The following is a 17,500-nucleotide window of genomic DNA, read 5'->3' as shown; positions in this document are numbered from 1 at the left end:
TTTAACCCATACGTGTATATGCAGCATTCTGTATACGGTAGCGCAATTAACATGTTCTAATGCAAGATGAGGGTCTTAGCTTTTAAATGCAATTTATTTCATGTTTTTATGTGACTTCGTTATCAAAGATGTTTCATTTTTGTATATATCTCACCTCGCTGAGTTTTTGTAGCATTTGTGTCTGGCAGCGCGCTGGCCAGAGATGTTGCTGTGGTAACCAACCACTTCCTCCACTGAATAACTCGAGGCAAATTCATTGTTATTACAGCACTTTTAAAGAAATCTTGTCACCAATTAATGTCAACAGTTTTAGATTAGCAATAAGCCACTTGAGTCAGTAGGGTTGTGTTTGATTTGTAGTGGCTAGCGGGAGCTTTAAGGCACTTTGCTCCGCATCATGCTCCAACTCCCCATAGCCATTATAAATCAAATGACTTATTGCTGAAATAATATAATACCTGTCCTATATCTGCAAGTTTGGCACAGGTGAGACTCATACGCACTGGAGGATACTGGGCCAACAACACTGCAACACTAGCCTGGTGAACCAGCGCCACCCACTGGACGGCAAAATGTTTTGTCTACGGGTGGGTCTGGCCTCGCATAATGATTCAATGAAGCCAGATTGCCATGAATCTGGCAAACCAATTACACCGCAAAGATGTGTTTTGAATCAAAGCGGGCAGGGTTTTGAGGGAAGGTTGTTCTCATCGACAATCTTCGGATGTATTATGCATCGAGGCCAGACTACATTAGACATCCACATTTAGTCTGGTTTATCAGGCTACTGCAACACAGTAAAAACTAAAATGCAGTGTTGATTCATCACTCAGAGAGTACTCTTGGACCAAATACACTGGGATTACAACTCACTCAGGGTGAATACTAGAAAGCACTAATATACACACAGATCATGTTTGTGTCAACTTTTGTTGGTGTGCACACACACATTTCTACAGTTTTATTTGCCTCAACAACTCACAATATGTCTTTATAAGGACATAAATGTTTAATGGATGTATTATTTGGTCCAGCAGCTATAAACTACTCTGCATATTCTGTTGCTTGATCAGCAGTAGTGCAAATCATTTGGGTAAGCACAGCACAGCATCTTCTCCAAATGTTATGACTGCCAAGTATCGACGAGACGAGAGTGAGCAGTACTTACAGTAGCCAACTGGTCCATCACACAAACAGCACAAACAGACTCCTCCTCTCCTTCAGCTCCTCATCTGTGTGTGAGACAGTGTGTGTGTGTGTGTCTAAGAGAAACAGACTGTTAACATACTACCTAGACCAATAGACCCAAGTGAGATAGAATGGGTGTAGTCTTCTTGACAGAGTATTGATTTTCTCCAGAAGTCAGGTTGATGTCTAGGAGCACGGGAGCAGCGGAGAGGTTAGGCTATCCTGTCACCAGAAAAACCTCACTGCTGCACTCTCGTCATGCCTTCTCAATGTCTCTCTTTTACTTTCTCTCTAGCTTTCTCTCACTCTTTTTTTCTGCCCCCCTCCCTATCTTTATCCCTTTCTCTCTCTTTTTCTTTGTCTATCCCACATCTCTCTTCATATCCCTCCATCTTTCTCTTTCTCTGTTCCCCTCTCCCCTCTTTCTTCCTCTCCCTTCTCCTCTCCCTCTTCTCTTACAGTTTTTCTCAATTGGTTTTGTGCATTTCTCACAACAGAATAATGATTCTCAAAAGTCTTTGTTCAATTGTGACTTCCTGGTGTTACCTCTGCACATGGTCAAATCAGTTTCTCATTGTTTTCGGCATATAGCAAATGCTCTCGTCTCGTCCACCATGCCATGGCTGTGTACAATTCTCAGTGATTTCGTACATTATCAATTGATTTTGTCATATCACTCAAAAAGCTTTGTCACTGAATGCATGAAACTATCTCAATCTTATCTGATCAATGTAATATAAAACTGAATTTACAACATTTCCCATCCAATCTAAACAACATTTCGCTTCAGAAAAGATCCTCAAGAGTGTACTATTCAATTGACAACATGAGAAATTGATTTGACTAGCTTGTCCATACACTATGACACAATGACTAACCATTCTGCTGGCGCTGATATGTTCATTGACACAAAAACTTGTTTTTTGAAAGACAAATAAGGGTTTTGAGCAAGAGACTCGGTTTTGCAGGTTATCCACCGTGTTTTGCCATTTGTTAAAGCTGTTTTGAGAATGAATATTATGTTTTGCAAATTGCGAGAGAGATTCGAGAAATGTGCAAAACCAATTGAGAAATACTGTAATGTTTCTTTGTCCTCCTCTCCCTGCTCTTCACCTTCTCTTTTTTTCTCAGTTCCCCTCTCCTCCGCTATCTCTCTTTCTCTCTCTTTCACTTTCTCTGCCCTCCTCTCTTCTTTGCTTTCCCTTTTTCTGTCCCATCTCCTCTCTCACGTGCAAGAGATGAAACCTGTCTTGGTTGTCACCACAGACCACAGACTCTTCCACCACCACGGAATACGTCTATACGCTACATCTGATTCCAAGAAAGATAAAAGTATTTTTTTTACACCTCATTGAAATTAACCCCTTAAGACGCGGCTTTATACATTTGCTGTTACCAGTATGGTAATGACCAAGTCGTGGTGCGTTACTAAAGGGCCTGTGTTGTGTCATAGTATTCTAGTGCTTTGGTAGTTACATTTCAATGACTATTACAGCGTGCCACTAAAGGTACGGCGCGCATTAAGGGGCTACACGACCTTTGACTTCTCTGTTAAACACCCAATTTCATTTTAGGATTTTGATTGTGTGCCAGGCCACGTTTTGCCCTCTGCTAGTTTCCTGATTAGAGCAGGGACTGTTGGTTCTACTCTCCTGCATTTGGATATGAATGTATTCATGTTCATGTGTCTGCATGTCTGAGTTGGGGAGTGTATTTGGGTGGGTAGTGTATGTCAGAGTTTGTATGTGTATACTGTGTGTACATCAACGTTTAGGTGTGAATGTGTATACTGTATGTACGGTTGACGGTATGTCTTAATTAGTTTCTCTGTATGGATACAGGGTGTGTTAGTTTGTACATGAGTGTGTCCAGTATGTGTTTGTATACATGTGCATGTGTGTGTGTGCATGATTCTGTGTGAATGTGTGTTAATGCATTTGCATGTACACTGTGTGTGTCCGTGTTCGTGTGTTTGTGTGTACACGCATGCCTGCACGAATGCACATGTGTGTGTGTGTGTCTACACCGTATGTATGCCCGTGCGTGTGTGTGTGCCAGTCCGTGAGTCTGTCAGGCAGACAAAGAGAGGCAGATGCCGAGTGGAGTGGAGTGCAGTGGGGGGATGACACCGAGACACAGACAGAAAGTCAAATCTGGCAACGCAGCGAGCGCAGAGTGCACATCTGCACGATGGTCAAAGATACATCCACCCAGGGACGCTGGCAGTGACACCCGGGGCCAGGACAAGGCATCTGAAAGGGCCCCAAACACAATACGTAATGAGAACCCAATTCTCAAGTCAAGTCAAATGTTATTTATATACAACATAGCACATTTCATATTGACATAGACTCAATGTGTCTCAGTAGATCTTAAAAAAGACAAAAAACATTTAAAAACACTTTAAAAACACTTACACCACTTAAAACCCAAATTCTGGGCTCCCTCTCTCCCTGGGCCCAGAGCAACTGACCCCTTTGTCCCCCTCCACTGTCAGCTTCCCTGCATCCATCCTCCACCATCCACCAGCCCCTCTCCCCTCTACCCTCTCCCCCCTTCCACCCCCCGCCCAGCATGGTGTCTCCTCTCCTGAGCCCCAGCATCCTGCTGCTAACCTCCAGCCCCGACTGCCTCATGAACACCCCCCCCCCCAGCCCCGACTGCCTCATGCCTACACCACCCCCCCACCTCCAGCATCCTGCTGCTGCTACCCTCCAGCCCCGACTGCCTCATGCCTACCCCCCACCCCCCGTCCAGCATCCTGCTGCTAACCTCCAGCCCCGACTGCCTCATGCCCACACCACCCCCCCACCTCCAGCATCCTGCTGCTACCCTCCACCCCGGCTGCCTCATGCCCCCCACAGCAGCTGGTTCCCCTCACCCAGCATCAACCTAGCAAGCAACCTACACCACACAGACCACCCTCCAGCCTTGACTACAACCTGTCCTTCCTCTCTCTCTTCTCTTCTTCCTCTCCTCCTCCCCTCTCCTCCTCTCTCCTCCTCTCTTCTCTTCCTCTCCTCTCCTCTCCTCTCCTCTCCCCTCTCCTCTCCTGTCCTCTCCTCTCCTGTCCTCTCCGCTCATCTCCTCTCTCCTCTCCTCTCCACTCTCTCCTCTCCTCTCCTCTCCTCTCCTCTCCTGTTCTTGTCTCTTCTCTTCTCTTCTCTTCGCTACCTTTTTTATCTTCTCTTTTTCTCCTCTTCTTCTTCTTCTTAACCTCCCCTCCTCTCTTGTGTCTCCTTCTTTCCCCCCGGGCCTTTCAACCTCTCTGACACCTGAACCACAGTGCACTTTTTTCTTTTTTTAAAATCTCTATATGAGGGAGTATATGGCCAGGCTAATACAGCGATTGTATGCATTACATGTTTGTTACGCGTTCTACTTTTGAATAGACGTTATCGGATAGACGACCTCCCAACCAACCAACCAAACACCCCCCCCACACACACACAAGCACCCATCCCCAAATCCCTCCCCACCAACCACCTCCCCTCCCCATGCTTCCCCCTTTCCACTCATCTCCTCCTAATCCCAGATGTGTTACTGCAGGATGAGGCAGACAAGCAGATAGAGAGACAGATGTGTTACTGCAGGATGAGGCAGACAAGCAGATAGAGAGACAGATGTGTTACTGCAGGATGAGGCAGACAGGCAGATAGAGAGACAGATGTGTTACTGCAGGATGAGGGGCAGACAGACAGGCAGACAGAGAGACAGATGTGTTACTGCAGGATGAGGGGCAGACAGACAGATAGAGAGACAGATGGTGGGACCTACCCATGGATGGCCTGCAGTGTTTCAACCCCTCTGACATCTGAACCGCAGTGCACATAGTAGCCTAAAAAACAATGTGGAGAGAAGAACGATATCCTCCGTGCTCCTGCACTTCACAATCTGGTCCGCTACAGGAAAGGAAAGTGTAGACAAGGAAGAAAGTCTTATTAAAGGTTTTATTGGGCAAGTGCCAAGACTAATGTTTCAACGTGCTCACATCTTCTTCAGAGTCAAGTTGAGTCAATATTGACTCAAAGTGAGAACGTTGAAACGTTAGTCTTGGCACTTGCTTAACAAAACTGTATAATATCCACATGAAAGGTTCATTAAACACCACACACTGTTTTCTCTGTAATTTTTGGCATGAACTAGTTCCAGTGTGCCGTGTTTAATGAACTTTTCATGTTGATAAAATGTTCCCATTTTACACCTGCACCTGGACAACTGAAGGGAGGACAAGGACAAGGACAAGGACTTTCAGTGACCTTTGATCAGTAAAATATCCACATCTAAAGATGCTCTCGTGACTTCTCCTTGTCTACTATGTGGAGAGAGACTCATGAGGCATTGCAAAGAGTGTCCTCTTGTCTTGTGCACATTTTGGTATTCGGTCATAGCAGGGCAAAATCAGGCCGGGCATTTTCAGCCAAGACTGGTCCAACAGGGATCGAGACAGACAATGAAACCCGCGACAACAGTTTTAGTCATCTATTAGGAGCTATTTTGACCACCACAGCCAAAATGAATATTTAAATATGACTCTGAGAGGTCAGCTGTAGAAGCATGAGGACTGATTTGACTATATTGTGGGGAGGACCAGGCTGAAATCATAAACAGTCCACCGGGCAAATGCCCTGTATGCCTAATGGCCAATCCAGCTATGAGTCATAGCAAAAAACAAATCCAGCACATACTGCTGCACCGTATGCACCTGCTGCTAGTCACATGATGTAGGTGTCTCAGAGTTCTAGAAGCACAGTGTGCCGCTCACTTTTTTTTTTGCTCATACTTGAGTCAACATGTCCCCAACTTTTACTACAAAATGCTTCTAACATTCACAAATGTCAAAATGTATACCATAAACTCTATTATAATATAAATGACATTAGAAATGATTTCTATTCACCCATGAACATTTTGGGCTGTGCACCATTCTACAGCATGCAATGGCGACTGGCGTTGGGCTTATTGAATGAAAATGGTGCATGAAGGAAATGGTTGATGATGCCAGAGTGCAATTTGTAGGGAGGAGGGGTGTGGATTCCCCCCCTTCTGGTTTTGATATCTCACTTATTGATCTCTTGATATCCCTTGTTCAATATTAGTTTAATTGCCGTTTAATGTAACTCCATTTATATTCATTATCTGAAACGTATCCTAGTCTTTTTGTTGACACACCATGTATGGATGGATATATGTATGGACGGATAGATGGATGGATAATAATAATAATAATAATAATAATAATTATAATACATACATACATACATACATACATACATACATTTTGTATAGCGCTTTTCTAAATACCCAAAGACGCTTTACAGAACATGTAACAGCCGTAGCCTAGTGGTTAGAGAGTTGGTCTTTCAATCTAGGGGTTGCAGGTTCCAATCCCCCCTGACCTCTCCCTACATCTCCATCCATGGCTGAAGTACCCTTGAGCAAGGCACTTAACCCCACATTGCTCCAGGGACTGTAAACAATACCCTGAAAAATAATAACTGTAAGTCGCTTTGAATAAATGAAAGCGTCAGCTAAGTGCAATGTAATGTATTGTAATGTAATAAAACAAAAACATGAACAGACATAGAGACTAACAGAGACTAAAACACAACACAACGGCAGTGGAAAGTTCTTTTTTGTCCATAATTCATGACGGTATGGATGGACGGTTGGGAAGACGGACAGAAAGCCTGAGGGCCATGCAAAGCACTGAGTGGGTTCATGAGGCCTCTTTCAGTGCACTGGTTAACTCTAAATCACCCTGACTGATGCCTTGTGGGCATTTACAGTATCGTTACCGTATATATGTGTAAAAATATCAGCAGCCCAGGACTCAGCACAGGGCAGCCCCTCTGAGACCCACCGACATTATTGATCTATTGAAATGTTCTTCGTATACACTACAGTAAATTCATTGTACAGGGGGGGAGGGGACCTTACACAGCAAATTAGAGATTTTGTTGTTGTTATTTTCATTTGTTTGGCATGAGCAATGAAAACAAAATAATCCCCTCACTGACGGTGACATCAAAAACTGCAACAACAAAAATAGTATATCACGCAGGTCGGAACATCCATCACACATTCATTCTGGGACAGATACATATCTAGATGAATACACTTGCTAGTTTGTTTGTTTGTTTGAGCGTTTGGTGTGGGGTGTATGTGTGTGTGTGTGTGTGTGTGTGTGTGTGTGTGTGTGTGTGTGTGTGTGTGTGTGTGTGTGTGTGTGTGTGTGTGTGTGTGTGTTTGTATATGGGAGTAATATATCTAATTGTTATGTGCTATCTTGGCCCTGCTTGCCTTGGTCTTTTCCACTGATATCGACCCGTCTTGCTGCACTTTGTTTGGGTGGTACGGTACGACTCGCTTCAGTACGGTAGGATGTCTCAGGGTGACATTTGACTGCCTGGTCGCCTCGGCGACGGCCCGTGTAGAAGGTCAAATCTTTTCTCATGCGCTTCATGCGGCGAGCCGAGGCAGACAAAGAGCCCTCTGTCAGGCGCCAAGGGGACTCAAGGGTGGCCTGCACACCAGACGAGACAAGAGACGCACACACACATGCACGCAGACCCCCCGCCTCACACACACACACACACACATGCACGCAGACCCCCCGCCTCACACACACACACACAAACATGCACACACACACATGCACGCAGACCAGACGAGAAAAGAGACGCACACACATGCACGCAGACCAGACGAGACAAGAGACGCACACACACATGCACGCAGACCAGACGAGAAAAGAGACGCACACACACACACATGCACGCAGACCCCCCGCCTCACACACACACACACACACATGCACACACACACATGCACGCAGACCCCCCGCCTCACACACACACACACACACACACACGCACGCAGACCAGACGAGACAAGAGACGCACACACACATGCACGCACGCAGACCCCCCCGCCTCACACACACATGCACGCAGCCCCCCTCCTCACACACACACACACACACCAGTAACGTGCGCTGGGATTTATGGCTGGTGAGGCAACTTTTTCAATATCAGATTTTCAAATAAATAATTGCCAAATAGGCCTACCGACAAGTTCCATATGTCATAGCAGCTTTCTTAACATAAGGTAGGCCTACATATTTTGACATAAGCTTACTGCATTTCCGCAGAGAAAATGCTATTAGATCTCTCTCTCTCACACACACACACACACACACACACACACACACACACACACACACACACACACACACACACACACACACACACACACAGGATTCAAACAGTGGTCTCACATATACCACACAGCACCAATGTGGACAGCAGAGCAGAGGAGAGGAGAGTAGTGGAGAGGAGAGGAGAGAAGAGGAGAGGAGAGAAGGGGGGGAGAGGAGAGGAGGAGAGAAGAGGAGAGAGGAGATGAGAGAGGAGGAGAGGGGAGGAGAAGAGAGAGGAGAAGAGATGAGAGGAGAAAGGAGGAGGAGTGGAGAGGAGGAGGAGAGGAGCTCAAGGAGAGGAGAGGAGAGGGAGAGGAGAAGAGAGAAGAGGAGAGGAGATGGGAAAAGAGAGGAGAGGGGGAGAGGAAAGGAGAGAAGAGAGGAGAGGAGAGGAGAGGAGATGAGAGGAGAGGAGAGGAGAAAAGGAGGGGAGAAGAGGAGGGTAGGTGAGGGGAGAGTAGTGGAGAGTGTAAGCTCCTTCACAGCCCACTGCTCTCACACACACACACACACACACACACACACACAGGATTCAAACAGTGATCTCACATAAACCACACAGCAGCAGCAATGTAGACTGAGCATCACGGCGGATGCTCAAGACACACAGGATTCAAAACATGGTGTCATATAGACCACTGAGCACCACGGCGAACAAACCGGTGTGATAGCTTTCGTGATACGAACTGGATTCTCGTGCAAATGTAGGCCTACATCTACTTGTACGAGGCTACGGCAAGCGATGTGGAACAAAGGTGTGGCAGGAAGCGAATGTCAAAGTAAACAGATATTACACACGCTTCGATATGGTCACCAAATATTTTGGGACTGTCATTTCTGTTATGCCTACACCTTGGAATTAAATCAGAGTCTTGTAGTTACACGGGTATATTTGATTTACCTCAACGGTACCCTGTACTCAACTTTACAAACAGTTACCGGGCACATGAGAATCCGGTGCCCATAACAAAAGCTACCACACTGGACAAGAATCACGGCGGATTCTCTCCCTCCCCACGGGTCTCACAAACACAGGCTTCACACACATAGGAAATTGGTCCTACCTGAACTCGTGCATCAGGTCCATGCGCCGCTCTTTTCCTTCACTTTAGCGTTGTGCATGCTAACGTTACTTTAGCCGGTGCTGTTCATCCAAAGCCCCAAACGTCGCCCCAAACGTCCAAAGCAATTTGGCATTGAATATGAGTAGCCGCGAGGATTTGTGTTTCGTGAGGCTCCTTAGTCCTTAGTAAATTGTTAAGTCGTAAAATCCCATGCGAATGGTCTTCCACACATTCTCGCCGGTTGCAAACAAGACACAGGGGAAACAACAATATTTTCTGCAGTGTTGTACCACTCACTTTGAAATGATCGGGTAGTTATTCTGACCGGTCACCTGAGTAGAAAACCCTTCAGCTCTGTCGGTCCTCCATTCTTTATCACATATTTTCCCCTTGGAAATCCAACTTTGAGAATGCTCTTAGTTTCGTTATGAAATCCACTTGTAGCAGTCAACGTGAACAAGCTAGCCAACAACACCGACTGACTGTACTGTGAACTTCAGATTCGCTATGACGTAACTGTCCAGCAAGACTCAACACCAGAAGGAGTCTGCGGCCAGGCTACTGCTGGCCTCACCATTGTATATTTCAGTGGGCGTTATGCCAAAGCGTCCAGAGTAAAGAAATGATAATCACACGTAGAAAATATTTTAAAAATATCAGGAAATGAGGGCACACCATACATACTTCTATTAAGTGTATAAAAACGTTTAATACAATATTACCAGGTTGCATTCACAGAACGAGCAACATGGCGCATGCGCGCAACTTTGTTAACGAGGGATTGCGCAATCCGGGGTGAGGCCAGTTCAGAGTTGCCCCAAATTCAGCGTATTCGGAGCAATTTGACATGAAATGGGCAAATATTACGATTTTGGCCACGGAAATGATTGAAAATGAGTGAAACTGTTTAAATACTGCTCAAATGGTAGTTATGGTGCAGATGCTCGAAAACAATAGCTGTTATTGTTACTATTATTCACATTAACTGCATCTCATCATTCTCTCTGGAGCTGGTGAGGCCGTGCCTCCCCTGCCGTATTGGAGTGCACGTGCCTGACACACACACACACACACACACACACACACACACACACACACACACACACACACACACACACACACACACACACACACACACACACTGATATCACACACTCGCTGGGGTTACGATGATGGGTATTAGTCCCCCCCCCCCTTCCCCTGCAACCCTCAAACCCCCACCACCCATCCACCCACTACCCCATCCATATCCACCACACCGACCCCCCATGGATCAATCCCTAGTCTATATGCAAAACCCCTTTGCCCCGTGCCCTCACCCCCCCTTCCCCTTCCCCTTCCCCCTTCCCCTTCCCCTTCCCCTTCTCCTCTCCCCTTCCCCTTCCTTCCCCTTCCCCGCCGTCTAAATTCTCTGATTAGTGTGCGAGACAGATAACCCTGGGTGTTCCTGCTTGAATTAATTTGATTGCAAATGTGCTGTGAAATCCTTCTGCAGGGTTAATGCAGGACTTTGGGTTTCCCTGGCCGCCTTGATAAAGCAAGAGAGTGCAGAGAGGAGCAGAGAGGAGAGGGTGAAGAGAGGAGGAGAGGAGAGTAGAGGAGAGTAGAGGAGAGTAGAGGAGAGGAGAGGAGAGGAGAGGAGAGGAGAGGAGAGGAGAGGGTAAAGTGGTGCAGGGGAAAAGGCTGAAGACTGTGGCGACCGGCCGGCTCACTGTGTGTGTCTGTGTGTGTGTGTGTGTGTGTGTGTGTGTGTGTGTGTGTGTGTGTGTGTGTGTGTGTGTGTGTGTGTGTGTGTGTGTGTGTGTGTGTGTGTGTGTGTGTGTGTGTGTGTGTGTGTGTCACCACTCACCAAACTCGCCTGATCTTACATTGATTGATGAGAACAATAGACAAGTTATAATTGTAGAAATTGGATGTTCATTTGATTCATATATGGATATATGCTACTCAGCGAAGCTTCTGAAATACTAACCACTGTGTACTGCTTTAAACAACTGCAATTACTCATGTAAAGTAATTGTGCTCATTTTTGGTAGTCTGGGCCATGTGCATAAACTATGTTTGCGTGGTCTACAGATCTGTGGACTGACAAAAAGAAGGGCCAAGCAATTCACAAAATTTTGCTCAATATCTTGCATCATTGGGAGCCTCTTCATATGGAAACGCAGGTGCCACCTTTATCCTTAGGACATTATGAACAGAAGATTCTAGTGCTGTACAGGACTCCTTTTAAACCAAATTTGGATTGTGCCATGATAATTGTATATCTGTCAATCCAAATAAAGAAGTAAAATCTGTGTGTGCATGCCCATGTGTGTGTGTTCCTAGCATATACAGTGAGGAGAATAAGTATTTGATCCCTTGCTGATTTTGTTGGTTTGCCCACTAATAAAGACATGATCAGTCTTTAATGTTAATGATAATATGTATTCTAATATGGAGAGACAGAATATCAAAAAGAAAATCCAGAAATTAACTCTAAAGAATATATAATAATTGATTAATATTTAATTGAGGGAAATAAGTATTTGATCCCCTGCCAACCATTAAGAGTTCTGATCCCGCAGATCAAATGGCACTTCCAATCAACTTGTTATCTGAATTGAACACACCTGTTAATAGTAACCTGCACAAAAGACACATTGAATCTGCAGAATCAGTCAATCAATCAAACTAAACTCGCCAACATGGGACAGACCAAAAAGCTGTCAAAGGATGTCAGGGACAAGATTTTAGAACTCAATAAGGCTGAAATGGGCTCCTGGATATTAAAGAGCAAACTGTTGGTGCATTTCTTCCCAATTTTAGGACATACAAAATGATCATCAATCATCAATCTTAGGCCTGTCTCTGGTTCCATACAAGATTTGACCTAATGGGAATTTAATAACCAGAAAAAAAGGAGATAAAGCACCTTAAAACTGTATGGGAGGAGCTAGGAAATGATCTCAAGGCAGCTGGGACCTCAATCACTAAGAAAACTATTGGAAACACTTGATACCACAGCGGATTAAAATCCTGCAGTGCATGTATGGTACCCCGGCTTCAGAAGGAACCTGTTCAGGCTCACCTGAGGTTTGCCAATGAACGTCAAACTGGATTAGGATATGATTGGGAGGTGCTGGAATCAGATAACACCAAAATCAAACTGTTTGGCATTAACACAACTCTATGTGTTTGGAGGAAGAGAAACGCTGCCTATGATCCCAAGAACAACACCTTCTCCCACATCATAAATGAAAGTGGTAACATTATGTTTTGAGGTTGTTTGTCTGGCCAAGACACAGGACAACTTCACATCGTCAAGAAATGGATGGAGGGAGACATGTAAACGTACAATGCTGCATGCCAACCTCTTTCCCACCACCACTAGACTGAAGGTGGGTCATGGATTAGCCTCCCAAAATGATAATAATCCATAAAATACAGCCCAAGCAACGAAGGAGTAGCTCAAGCAGAAGCACATTAAGGTCATGAAGTGGCCTAGACAGTTTCCAAACATTAACCCTATAATAATCCTGTGAAGGGAACAGAAGTTCCCATTTGGCAAGCTACAGTCATACAACTTAAGTGATTTAGAGATGATCTGCAAAGAAAAGTGGACAAAAATCCTTTCTAATATACCCACAAACATTGTCATTAACTGAAAGAAACATCTGACCTCTGTATGTGAAAACAAGGGCTTTGCCACCAAGTATTTTGTCTTTTTGGACTAGAGGGGTCAAATACTTATTTTCCTCAATGGAATACAAATCAATTAAAATATATTCTTCAAAGTTATTTTCTGGATTTTCTTTTTGATATTCTGTCTCTCTATATTATAATACATTTTATCATTAACATTATAGAATGATCATGTCTTTATTAGTGGGCAAACCAACAAAATCAGCAAGGGATCAAATATTTATTCTCCTCACTGTATACAGTCCCAGGAAAAAGTGTGTACACCCTTTGAAATTTCTTACATTTCTGTCAAAATTGATCGTAAAACATGGTCTGATCTTCCCGGAAATCTCATGAAGGAACAATCAGAGTCTGCTTTAATTAATTCCACACAAACATTTACATGTTATCATAGTTTTGTTGGCCATAAGGCTATAACATTCACAGGAGAGCAAGGCATAAATAAGTACACCCTTGCATTAAATAGGTTTTAACCCTCAGTTAGTTGCAATATCCTCGACCAGACTTGTCCTGTAGTTGCAGATCAGATTAACAAAACAATCTGGATGTGTCTTGTCTCCCTCCTCTTTAGAGAACTGCCTCTCGTCAGCAAGGTTTCTGGGATGTCTGGAGTGCATAGCTTTCTTGACTTCATGCCATATAATCTCAAATGTTTTTTGTCAGGGCTTTGACTGGGCTATTCCAGAATGTGTATTTCATTGTTATGAAGCCATTCTAAAGTCAATTTGCTTCTAAAGTATGGGTTGTTGTCACATTTCAGCACCCATCCTCTTGTGTGTTTCAACTGTGTGACAGACTTACTCAGGTTTTTTTCTGTAAAATATCACAATAAACTTGAGTTCATTGTTCCACTGATAATAGCAAACTGTCAAGGGCCTGAGGCAGCAAGGTAGCTGCATATAATGATGATCCCGCCACCATACTCAGAAGTGGAGATGTAACCAAGAATAGCTAAAAATGGGGTTCATTCTGCCAATCTAAAATTAATGGGGTTTCTGACCAAAAAAATATTGCTGCACCTTTGAGGTTTGCAAAAAAAACATTTATATGCTTCATAATTACTGCTAAATATTCTGGAGACCAACGTTGAAACCAAAGTTGAATTGTTCAGGGGAACACACAATGTCATGTTTGGAGGAGAACTGGAGAACCACACCTTCACCAAAACATCATCTCCACTTTTGAGTATGGTGGCGGAAACATCATTATAAGCGGTTACCTTGGTGCCTCAGGCCCTTGTCAGTTTGCTATTATCAGTGGAACAGTAGAGCTCAGAAGTTTATTGAGATATTTTACAAAAATAATGTGAGGTAGTCGGTCGCACAGTTGAAGCACACAGGAGGATAGGTGCTGAAATGGGACAACAACCCACATTTTAGAGGCAATTGACTTAAGAATTGCTTCATAACAATGAAATACACATTTTAGAATGGCCCAGTCAAAGCTCTGACAAAAAACATTTGAGACGATATGGCATGAGGTCAAGAAAGCTATTCACTCCAAACATCCCAGAAACCTTGCTGAAGAGGGACAGTTTTCTAAAGAAGAGGGAGACAAAATGCATCCAGATTGTTTTGTTAATCTGATCTGCAACTACAGGATACATCTGGTTGAGGTTATTGCGACTAACTGAGGGTTAAAACCTATTGAATGCAAGGGTGTACTTACTTATGCCTTGCTGTCCTGTGACTATTTACATCTTATGGCCAATGAAAATATGAAAACTTGTAAATGTTTGGGTTGAATTAGTTAAATCAGACTCTGGTTGTTCCTTCTTGTGATTTCCGGGAAGATCAGACCATGTTTTATGACCAATTTTGACAGAAAGGTGAGAAATTTCAAAGGGTGTACAAACTTTTTCCTGGGACTGTATGTGGTTTAGCGGTCTGCTAGTTCAACTGTAATTGCTGCTCCTTTTGAAGGTGCTGATTGTGCCCCTGCAGGGACTCTGTGGTGGTTAGCCCCATCACATCCACACACACACACATACGCACACACGCACATATGCACATACGCACACACACACGCACGCAAACAGGCACACATGTACGCACGCACGCAGCCCCATCACATCCTCAACACGCATGCACGCACGCACGCACGCACGCACACACACTCACGCACACAGACACACATGCACGCACACAGGCAGACACGCACGCACGCACACACACAGTGCCACTGGAGGGGGGAGGGCAAGCCCCTCAAGCACAAGAAACACACACACACACTCTCGTGATCACACGGCAGACACAAACGCACACACACGTACACACACACACACACACACACACACAGTCCCGCTACAGCATTCTGAGTCCCCCTCATAGCCCCAGTGTAGTGTACAGTAGTAGTCAGCTCTCCCTCACCAGTCTCTGCCATTTTAGATTCAACAGCACCACCCATGGAGAGACTTTGGAACTGCACCTGTGCGTGTGTGTGTGTGTGTGTGTGTGTGTGTGTGTGTGTGTGTGTGTGTGTGTGTGTGTGTGTGTGTGTGTGTGTGTGTGTGTGTGTGTGTGTGTGTGTGTGTGTGTGTGTGTGTGTGTGTGTGTGTGTGTGCGTGCGCTTGCCTGTTTAGCCTATAGAACAGACATGATCAACTGGTGGTCCGGATGCGGACCCAAACGCAATGTCATCCGGACCAAGACAAAATCCATCTGTATTTAATATGTATAAATTATACATGAGATTTTGCTGCCATGCAATCTATAGGTGTATTTCTGCGAAGCCAGTCTTACGACAAATAAAAGTATCATCACTATGACAACTCAGTGAGTGAGCAAGAGGCCAGTGCGGCCAGCGAGTGAGGCTATTTTCTGCATCGGTCCGTAGCGACTTTTTTGGACCCTGGAAACATACGAAATTTGGCGAGTGGACCTTTTCAGTTTCTAGTTGAGCACCCCTGCTATAGAATGTGTCACATCACAGTGTCACACTGACACGTCGTTGCCGATGATGTGACACATTCTGTCAAACAGCCCACCTCACCTCTGCGAGGTGGTGCCCGGTTGGTAGCCGTGGAACAGAGTGTTATTCCACTGAGTTGGTAGCCGTGGGACAGAGTGTTATTCCACTGAGTAGAGTGTTATTCCACTGAGTTGGTAGCCGTGGGACAGAGTGTTATTCCACTGAGTAGAGTAGCCGTGGGACACAGTGTTATTCCACTGAGTAGAGTGTTATTCCACTGAGTAGAGTGTTATTCCACTGAGTAGAGTAGCCGTGGGACACAGTGTTATTCCACTGAGTAGGTAGCCGTGGGACAGAGTGTTACTCCACTGAGTAGAGAAGCGGTGAGACAGAGTGTTATTCCACTGAGTTAGCACTAAAGTCTTACAGGCTGCTGCTGCTGCTGCTGCTGTTGCTGCTCTCCTCTTCTGTCTGGTCGGAGAAACTCGACTCACCTGCTCAGGAGCTGCTACAGCTGCTTCCTGTAAACAAGCCCACCAAATGTACCTCACCTGTCTTGACTCACACGTGTACGCACGCACGCACACACTCGCACGCACGCACGCAACACACACACACACACACACACACACACCTAGCTACAGTACACAGACATGATGTGAACACGCACATATTACAATACAACGATGATGTTCATATTCTGTATGTATATACAACTGTACGTACATACATACATGCTACACACACACACACACAAGCACGAGTGACTAGACTTAACACACCATCACAAATCTCTCATTTGTTTTTGAACACATTCATAAACCCACAATCACTTTCTCTCTCTCTCTCTCTCTCTCTCTCTCTCTCTCTCTCTCCCTCTCTCTCTCTCTCTCTCTCTCTCTCTCTCTCTCTCACACACACACACACACACACACACACACACACACACACACACAAAATGTCATTTTTGCTAGAAAACCATCAATTACTTTGGTTCTGCTCAGATGATTTGTCTGGTCCTGTGGTACAGTGGGCTACATGAGTGTGTATGATTTCTGTCCCCTTCAGTGTTCATGCGGAAATTACATCTGCTGCTCCATTCGCTTGCCGTGAAACTGTATGTTGTACAGTTGATCAAATCAAACCCATGATAAATGGATCTTTTCATCCATAGATTTGTTTTGACCATGAACCACTTTTCATATATTTGTTTCTCTCTATCTCTCTCAGAATGTAATGTCTCTCTATCTCTCTCTAATGTAGTCTCAGATTGCTCTACTTTTGGAGGTTTGCTATTAGTGTCATGATCCTAAGTCTTTTTTTCTTACATCTTTTCCTCTCCACAATAGCTCAGACAAATAAAAGATGAACAAGTCTGCTTCAACAAGGATTTTTGTGCTCACACACACATACACACACACACACACACACACACACACACACACACACACAC

General features: G+C 44.7%; 1 protein-coding gene across 1 annotated transcript in view; it reads right to left on the bottom strand.

Moving 5' to 3' along the window:
* The window catches only part of LOC134450519 (neurocan core protein-like), an 84,297-nt gene that overhangs the window by 10,398 nt on the left and 56,399 nt on the right, over nt 1-17,500 (bottom strand). Inside the window, exon 6 of the mRNA XM_063200358.1 lies at nt 7,567-7,714. Coding sequence (XP_063056428.1) covers nt 7,567-7,714 — 148 coding nt within the window. The remainder of the gene's footprint in view (nt 1-7,566; nt 7,715-17,500) is intronic.

This window comes from Engraulis encrasicolus, chromosome 6 (genome assembly GCF_034702125.1).
Source record: "Engraulis encrasicolus isolate BLACKSEA-1 chromosome 6, IST_EnEncr_1.0, whole genome shotgun sequence".
Taxonomy (NCBI): domain Eukaryota; kingdom Metazoa; phylum Chordata; class Actinopteri; order Clupeiformes; family Engraulidae; genus Engraulis; species Engraulis encrasicolus.
Note: the sequence above shows the minus strand (reverse complement) of the source record. Positions and strands in the feature narration are given on the sequence as shown.